General features: G+C 33.0%; 1 protein-coding gene across 1 annotated transcript; it reads left to right on the top strand.

The window, feature by feature from the left end:
* Window positions 1–171: 171 nt before the first annotated feature.
* Window positions 172–9,628, top strand: LOTGIDRAFT_220780 (hypothetical protein; the record flags this gene model as incomplete). Its single annotated transcript, XM_009064777.1, has 11 exons — window positions 172–645; window positions 1,407–1,474; window positions 3,613–3,726; window positions 4,036–4,161; window positions 4,460–4,498; window positions 4,707–4,853; window positions 5,540–5,696; window positions 6,695–6,810; window positions 7,714–7,914; window positions 8,787–8,935; window positions 9,445–9,628. Exons 1-11 carry the CDS (start codon window positions 435–437, stop codon window positions 9,626–9,628), a joined length of 1,512 nt encoding a protein of 503 aa, XP_009063025.1. The 5' UTR covers window positions 172–434.
* Window positions 9,629–9,858: the final 230 nt, after the last annotated feature.

The following is a 9,858-nucleotide window of genomic DNA, read 5'->3' on the forward strand; positions in this document are numbered from 1 at the left end:
GTAGATTTTAGTTTACTTATTTTCTTTCACATCAAATTGATCAATTTGAAGCTTTTTAGAGAGCCAACATTATTATTTTTGACTAATCAGATCAGATACTGTGTTTATCGCGAGACTAATGTTTACCCGGAAGTGGGAAATTACACATGGAGGAAATCAGAAATAAACAAAACAACGAACGGGGGATTATTCAACCTATTTCTTAATGCAAATGAAATCATGAAACAAAACCTGACGAAATATCCTTTGCCACTGTAACAGTGGTTGACTATCTTTAAATATGGCAACTTGTTACTGGCTGTCAACACTGCTACTGTACTTTATGGGGATTTTCCAATTCTAATTCTCCGAAATACTCAAAATAAACAACAAATATCAAAACACTGGCTGCATTCATTGGGGTCTATGGTCTTATCCATAAAGTTATTGACATAATGTTGTGCAGTTTATTTGGAGATGACGAGGAGGGCTATGTCACCTGTAGTGAATCAGACGCTTTTCTTGGAAAAAGAAATGGGAATCCACTTTCAGTTTCACCCCCTCGACCTAGACTAGATTGCAATATGGCTGGTATAGAAAATCAGGGTGCGACATGTTATCTAAATTCCTTGCTACAGACTCTTCTGTATACTCCAGAATTTAGGGGTAAGTGAATTAAACTTTACATTCACAAGTCACATTTAAAATACTTTCAGTGTATCAAGGGTTTAAGCTCTGCTATCCTTTGTCGATTTGTACTGTAGGCCTACCCAAATTTATCGATGATATCATCAAAATAAATGTACATATCAAATTTTATATAAGTCAGAAAAACACTGTTGCCTCTATCGCATTCACGAGCCACATTTAACATTATTTTATAGTTTATAGGGGTTGAAACTCCATTATTTTAGTTGAGAACAAAAAAACTTTATTTGATCTTCTAGGAATTTCAAAGTAATCTTGATAGATTTATAGACACTGATTGAAAGTTAATGATATCTATTCTAGTTCTAGTCTAATCTGCTATATAGTTTGTAAACAGTTATTCTAGGTCAAATGAACATAGTTTTCCCAATCTGTTTAATTATTTAATTACCAGTACAATACAATAACTTATTTGCACTGTTAAAATAGTGCTCAATACATCAATTGTAGAGCGATATAGAAATACCACTGTTAAAATAGTGCTCAATACATTAATTGTAGAGAGATATAGAAATATTTAAACAGAACCTAAAAAAATGTTGTTGTTACTCAGAGTTTACTGTTACTGAGACTGAAAATTAGGTCAGTTGTCTGAAGATCGCATAGCGTGAAACTCTGAGTAAAAACAACATTTTTTTTAGGTTCTGTTTTAATATTTCTAATTATTTAATTATGTTTATTGCTGATTTTTCATTATGTATCCCCTTTAACTATTCTAGAAGCATTGTTTCAAATTCCTAAAGAAGAGTTAGGAAGTTTAGAAGATAGAGATAAGCCAGGTTCCAAGGTAAGGGTTATTAGATGTATTGGTATTGTATACAGGCTATAGACCTTATTCACTGCATAAAATTGACACCTTTCTGACCACAGTTTTATTCATTCATTTATTGATAAATTCTGATAGGTAAGGGTTATTTAGATGTATTGATATAGTATACAGGCTATAGACCTTATTCTTAAGGGTTATCGAAATGTCAATTCTTTTTTTTTTTTTTTTTTTTTTTTTCGATTTTTACACACCTTCCTGAGCTTAGACTACAATAGTTGCAGCAACCATTCAACATTCACGAACCTTAGATATAGGCGACGATGTGCATAAATGTATTTTGGATCTTTTTTGCAAAACCGGAAGTGCCACAGTTCAATATGTGCAAGAATAGATAATCGGCTCTAGAAGTCGTATTTTTCGGTCGATTTTCTTTGGGTTTGCATTTTTGGAATATACTGTTAAAATCTGAAAGAATAGCAGTTTCAAAATTTCAAAATTCGAAAATTTTTTGCAGACATTTTTTGGCCGATTTTCGAAATTTTTGAACCATTTTTCAGTTTTTTTCGGATTAATCTGAAATTTTGATAAAAGATGCATGTCACTAATGTAAACCATTTGACATATTCCAAATTTTTGCGTCACTTCCGGTTAAAGTGGAAAATCGATTTTCACTTCTGGTTGAATAACTTCCGGTGTGATTGAAATATTTCAACGAAATTATGTATATCGTTATTAATCTTAATTCTATGGCCGATTTTAAAATAAAATTTAGTCTGAAAAAAATACTTCGGCGACCATCTTGATTTGATACATTTTCATAAAACTCAAAATGGGGCTTCGGGGGAGAATGGGATCGGTCAAATTTTTATGTTGGTGTATACTTTAGTCGATGGCGACAAAAATGTTGGAAATGGATTTTTGAATTTGACTTTTGCTTTTTTGCAACTTCCGGTCGAATTTTTTCAATTTTTGAAGGCTTGTATCTCGTGACCTTGACCTTTGATGACCTTGACCTTTATAGGGTTAAAGGTCATTGACCTTGGCTATCATTTGATACTTTGACCTTTGACCCCAGACATGTACTTCCGGTTTTATAGCTATCCGTAAAAAGCCAAATTCGCAACTTTGGACTGCTCTAACACGTGACCTAATTAACCTAGAGGGTTAATTTTTTCGGTTTCCTAATGTTCTTCTCATGCACTTTACATAGATATAGAACAATTGCTTTTTTAAAGCAAAATTGAAATTGGTGATTTTTTCAAATTTGAGTTTTGTTTTACCATATTTGTGTCTTTTTGATCTTCGTGTATGTATATCTTATGACCTATTTTATGGAGAACCTTGATATTTGGAATACAACTAGACACTTTGAATATGAATTCACCTATGGCAAAAAAATTGGGGTGGGCGTGGCACATCCGGGTTGAATTACTAATTGTGTACATTTTGGGGCTGGGGCATAACTCGCATAGGATACGTTTTTTGAAAAAGGGACTTTGCACACAATTACCTCATCCTTTTGGCCAGTTTGTGTTAACAGCTCAGTTGTTTCAGCTTTATAGTTCCAAAAAAGGAACGGGTTTTTTGGCCAGGGGCATAACTCGCAAAGTATACATTTGTTCAAAATGGAACTTCGCATACACATACCTCATATTGTGAGCCACTTTGTCTTAGAATTTCGGTTGTTTCCGCTTCTTAGTTCAAAAAAAGGAGCAGGTTTTGGAAATTGAAAATTTTCAATTTTTGACCTTGACCTTTGTTGACCTTGACCTTTGTAGGATCAAATGTCATTGGCTATCTATTTGTACTTTCATATTTGCTGTCCTATGTCAACTTCCGGTTTTATAGTCGTGTGCAATTAGAAATTTTGATGACGTATATCTCTTGATCTTGACCATTTTAGACTTTCTTTTTTACAAGATCAAAGGTCATTGACATTGGCTATCTGCTGATACTTTCATTTGTGAGGTCTGACGTCTACTTCCGGTATTAGAATCTTCTAAAAAATGAAAATTTCTCAACTTTAGACTGTTCTTGCGCTTGATCTAATTATCGTGGAAGGATGATTTTTTCAGGGTCTTTTGCAATTTGCTACATTTGCAAAGTCCCACTCTGTGCCACGAGTGGCTTTAGTTTTTCTTTGTTTTATGTTTTAGGTTCGAGTGATACCACTCCAGTTACAGAGGTTATTTACGAGGTTATTGTTAGCAGATAAACAGAGTGTTTCAACCCGAGAATTAACTGATAGTTTCGGCTGGAATGGGAATGAGGTTAGTTTTATCTTTTATCCTATAATGCTGATTGCTTAGCATTCTGTTTCACGATTTCTGACCACAGTTTTATTCATATTTATTGATCTATTCTGACATCTCATAAATATATAATGCCATGTGATTTCGTTTCATTCATTCATTCATTCATTCATTCATTCATTCATTCATTCATTCATTCATTCATTCATTCATTCATTCATTCATTCATTCATTCATTCATTCATTCATTGCATTCATTCATTCATTTATTGCTACATTCATTCATTGCTACATTCATTCATTCATTCATCGATCTGTCTATTTTAGCAACATCAACAGCATGATGTACAAGAATTAAGTAGAATATTGTTTAGCGCCATCAGTGATTCTCTAGCAGGAACTTCTGGTCAGAATTTGATCACAAATTTATACCATGGTATTATTGACAATCAGGTAAAATTTCTGAAACATTTTTTTGATTTCCAAGCATTTAGTTGTCAATAATTATTAGTATTTTTAATTACGGTTAATTAGACTTGATGTATAAAGACATAAATAATATAATAATAACATCAGATAATTCCACTGGTGAATATACTGTTGTTGGCCGAGTTTGAGAAGTAACATTGTTTCTTTCAATATAAAAGGTAGAATTTAAATTTTATTGTTATTCAAAGAGGTTGAATTTCTTTAATAATTGGGTACAAAGATGGTATGAAATGAGTATGAATTATAATATTTTCCCCTTCAGATCACATGTTCAGAATGTGGTACTTGCAGTGGAAGAGAGGTAAGCTGATGTCAGTTGATAATTGCACATTTTGGAATCTTGGGTAAACTAAATCCTCAAAAACAAGTGTTGTCTATAAAAAAATTACAGAAACAATAGATTAAGAACAAGGATTCAGTGAGAATAGAACATAAATAGAGCAATGAAAACTTTTACCTTAAATCCCAAGCACAAAGGTAAAAATGTACGGTAATTTATTTTATTGTAGGAAGATTTTTTAGATCTAGCATTAACTATCAGTGGTTATGATGGATTAGAATCAACTTTATCTAGATATTACCAAGAAACGGAATCACTGGATGGTGGAAATCAGTATCAATGTGGAAAATGTCAGAAACTCGTTGATGCCAAAAAGGTTAGTTCACTATATTTCTTAGCCCAGTTTGACATTATGCTTATTCTTTTCGAAACACATGATGGTACTTCTCGTTTGAGGAGCCAACCTGATAGATCAATCCTGGAATAGGTTAAGATGATACCTTCTGATTTTTCAACCCAGTTTTCCCCTGTCAGTGATGCAGTTAAGACGGGCTGACATAAAAAAAAGTGCTACAGTCTGCACGTGTTAAAGATCCCTCTGCAATTGGAAAAAGAGCAGGCTAATGCCACTGTCCTTGCATACGGAATACTACCTCCTTGAATGGACCTTAAAGGCTGAAACTTGGTCAATAAGTGTATGTATTCATCAGTTGGACTTACCAGGTACCATGACAAATGAATAGAACCTCTATATAACATGATATATCCATTAAACTAAATAATTATTGAAAAATGCTTCGAAGTGTTAATTACTTGAATAGTTTAATGGATTATGTTATTTTATGGCTTTATTAGATTATCCAGGGTTTCTGTCGTAGTTCATCAGATAAATCAACTGTTGAACAAAGACTCATTTTAACCAAGTTTAAAAATTTCAATTTTTTGGTCATCCTAAGAGGTAGTATACCTTTAAATAGGAGATATACAGTGTAACACTCTAGGAAAAGAAGTTACATGTTACTATGCTATGATTTTATAAAACAAACTGATATATTGTTGTAGGGTGCAAGATTAAAGAAACTTCCTCCTATACTGACAGTATCATTGTTAAGATTTAGTTATGATTTTTATAAAATGGAAAGATATAAAGAAGTTGGTGAATTTGCCTTCCCGTTAGAATTAGATATGGCACCATATATGGATAAGGTTGGTATTAACCGTACATTTCCCAATATAACGCGCAAGCGTGTATAATGCACACCCCTGTCTTACCCCATTAAAATCTGGAAAAATCCATTTACCCGTATATAATGCGCACCCCTTGTTGACGAAAATTTTGAGGTCGGAGATGGCATTACGCAGACCCTTACTATTTTATCAATCTCTGCCCCTATGTACAAAAACTTGAATTAGATAAAATCTTGATTTTAAGAAATAGTATTATCTTATTGGATAATAAATCGAACTTTGAACCCTTAATGTAAATGAAATTATATGGTCATATCCCCTGAACTTCAAGTACTAAAAGTAAAAACGTATGACGTCACTTAGTAACTGCTCGGTATATATTGCGTTAGTGTGTGGCCGGTAAACCGGGTATATATTGTGTTAGTGTGTGGCCGGTAAACCGGGTATATATTGCGTTAGTGTGTGGCCGGTAAACTGGGTATATATTGCGTTAGTGTGTGGCCGGTAAACCGGGTATATATTGTGTTAGTGTGTGGCCGGTAAACCGGGTATATATTGTGTTAGTGTGTGGCCGGTAAACCGGGTATATATTGTGTTAGTGTGTGGCCGGTAAACCGGGTATATATTGTGTTAGTGTGTGGCCGGTAAACCGGGTATATATTGTGTTAGTGTGTGGCCGGTAAACCGGGTATATATTGTGTTAGTGTGTGGCCGGTAAACCGGCCGCTAAGGTTGAAAGGGTTCCACACCTTAAGTAATATATTTGTATTACTGTAAATGCAGTGAAACAATTTGATACCTTGAAATTGTTACTGTGGTGGATCATTCATTGCTTATATTCTCTTTCAATTTTTGACTCTTTTGGCTAAAATTACACCCAATGTATCTGAAAAGATGTCTTGACTGTACTAGACTGTAAAATATGCCATAGCTAAGTTCTGAAAGAAAACTCTGATGGTAAAACAAAAGTTTGATAGCTTTTATAAATAATATTCACCATAGAATGAATATTTTTCTATTTCCAGCCAGGTGATGATGAGGTATATGAATTATTCTCAGTAGTAATACATCAGGGTAGTGCCCATGGAGGTCATTATCATGCCTATATTAGAGATATTGATAATCTAGGAACCTGGTGTAGTCCAGTAAGTTAATCTTTTGAATATTGATTTTGTCATTAATAACTACCATACAGAATAACACATACAGGTAACATTAAAAACACAAGTTATATAGATATACTACTTCTAGGTTTATTACATACTACGTTTTGAAACACATACAGGTAACATTAAAAACACAAGTTATATAGATATACTACTTCTAGATTTATTACATACTATGTTTCGAAACACATACAGGTAACATTAATAACACAAGTTATATAGATATACTACTTCTAGATTTATTATATACTATGTTTCGAAACACATACAGGTAACATTAATAACACAAGTTATATAGATATACTACTTCTAGGTGTATTACATACTACGTTTAGAAACACATACAGGTAACATTAAAAACACAAGTTATATAGATATACTACTTCTAGGTTTATTACATACTACGTTTAGAAACACATACAGGTAACATTAATAACACAAGTTATATAGATATACTACTTCTAGGTTTATTACATACTACGTTTAGAAACACATACAGGTAACATTAATAACACAAGTTATATGGATATACTACTTCTAGGTTTATTACATACTACGTTTAGAAACACATACAGGTAACATTAATAACACAAGTTATATAGATATACTACTTCTAGACTTATTACATACTATGTTTCGAAACACATACAGGTAACGTACAAGTAAAATGATTAACAACCAAACAACACAAGATACAGAATGTTGATATAGAGTTCAGAGATTTAGTAGATCGCTTTTATTTCTGAAAAATTAAATATTTGTAAAATCTTCACTGTATTTCTCTTACGTATTTATTACAAATATTCTGTATTATATTTTAGCCCTATTTCCAAAAAATGATTTTGTATCTGAAAAGATGAGTTGATTATATTTCAGGAGGAGGAAAAAATACATCTGGAACCGAGTAAAGAAAATCAACAGGCAGCAGTCCAAAAATTAGATACACCCTTTGAATTACTGGAGGCTATTTTACTGGATCATGAAAATAAAGCAATATCTGCAGATAAGCTGAGCATGGCAATTATCTCACAGACTGGAAAATCATGGAAGAAAATTTTTGGAAAATATGGTCAGTTAACGAAGGTAAGTAATTGTCGATTTTTATACATCCGCACCTCTGTTCACTGTCCGTGTACAATTGACTTGTGAACACAATAGAGGCCACAGTTTTTGTAAGATTTTTATAAAAGTTGTGTGTAGGGTTACATGTATATCCATAAGATCTCAGACAAGTTTGAATTGGGGTACGATTCAACAAATATTTTATGGAGTACCAGCCCTTGATTAACTGCAAATATGGTAATAGTGGCTTGTGAAGGTGATAGAGAACGCTCACTGGCTTTGCTTCTGCTTCTTATACTGACATTATCAATGACATTATCAAAAAAAGAGGGGATGATAAATTATCGTTTGAAGAATAAAGTTGGTTGGAAGATATTGATCACAGTTTTATACAACATTTTTACATGTTTTAAAGATGGGTTTCCTTATTTTTAATGTCAAATTAAGCAAACTATTTGATTAATTGGTGTTTCTAATGAATTATCAAGTATCCTTAATCATATCATTATGTTCTTATTGCATATAATTTTTAACCATAAATGTCCATGTATGCACAGTCTGGATGAACACAAAAAGACTTTTTGACCTTTCTTGATCGGTCACTCATTGGAATTCTGCTAGTAATTCTCGTCTAATTTAGCTAATTATGAATTGATTATGGACATGTGAGACAAACTGGTATTTTTCCAAGTCATTAGAACACCTCTACTTTCCATTCATATAGTATTAGCATTTTCATAAATAAAAATAAGGGAACCGTTCTTTAAGTGTCATTTGAAAACCAATCTTATTATGATTTCTGAAAAAAATGTGACTGTGGTAGAAAACTGTTAGATTACGATGTAGACTAGAAATATAAATTGCAATCTAATGTCATTTTGTGATTTTTGTAGTTCATCAAGAAACATGATGATGTGTTTATTTTTAACGAATCAAAAAGCACGATACAATTAAAGAAGGGTTATTCTATATCCAACAAGATTTCTGATAGGCCAATAGAAACCAGTCAACCTTCAGCCTCTAAAGATCTTCCTAATGACAGGTAAGCTATGGAATAAAAATTAAAAAACATTATTTAGTTAACTATCTAAACTAGTTATGTGTGTTCTCTGAGGGGGGATGTTTTTACAAGCTTAGTTTCATCCAGTATTTTGACAGTGTAAACAATTTACAGAAGATGAGGTCAGATGTAGCGCAGTCATTAAGAGTGTTGAAATCTTTATCAAACAAATGGTTATAGTGTAAGCTCAGTCGACTGATGTAGGTCTTGTGACTTGAATAAGTCACCTTTCCTCATTATTTCAGTCAACCCAGTAGTAAATGGGTAGCTAGGGATAATCCTTGAAAGATCAATGCCAAGAGGTATGTCAAGGGCCAGCTGGTAGACAGGAACCTAGGGAACCTAAATTGTTATCCTAGCACAAAAATTGGTTGTTTTTTAATTTTCTATATAATGCAATATTATCGTTGATCGAGGAATGTGGATAACCACAGATTCGTGTCAATGAGTATCTGTTACAGCTCTGCTTAAGTGTATGGTATTTATTTCAGCCCACCCACAAATGGCCTGCCGAAGCCAGGAAACTGTTGGTATGATTACAATGATTCTAGAGTATCACCAATAACAGTCAAATCTTTAGAATCACAGTTCAAAGGAAAAGAAAGTGCCTACATGCTGTTTTATAGAAGAAAGAATTTAAAACGTCCTGAGGAAGGTTTGTTGATGTTTTTCTGAGACCTTGTGCCCTATAAAAGTACTCTCGAAATTAATAGGCCTGACAAAATTGCCTCCTTTGCATATTTTAATTAACTAGTCCAATTGAATCCGAAATTAAGAAATGTTCAAGACCATATCCAGGTTTCTCTAAGAGCTTGTGTACCACAGGCTGTGTTATCTTCACAATGTCAGGCTATTATAAACTTTAACTAATACCTTGACTTGATTCAGCTCTTTTCTTGTATTTA

Source organism: Lottia gigantea, assembly GCF_000327385.1.
Source record: "Lottia gigantea unplaced genomic scaffold LOTGIsca_65, whole genome shotgun sequence".
Taxonomy (NCBI): domain Eukaryota; kingdom Metazoa; phylum Mollusca; class Gastropoda; family Lottiidae; genus Lottia; species Lottia gigantea.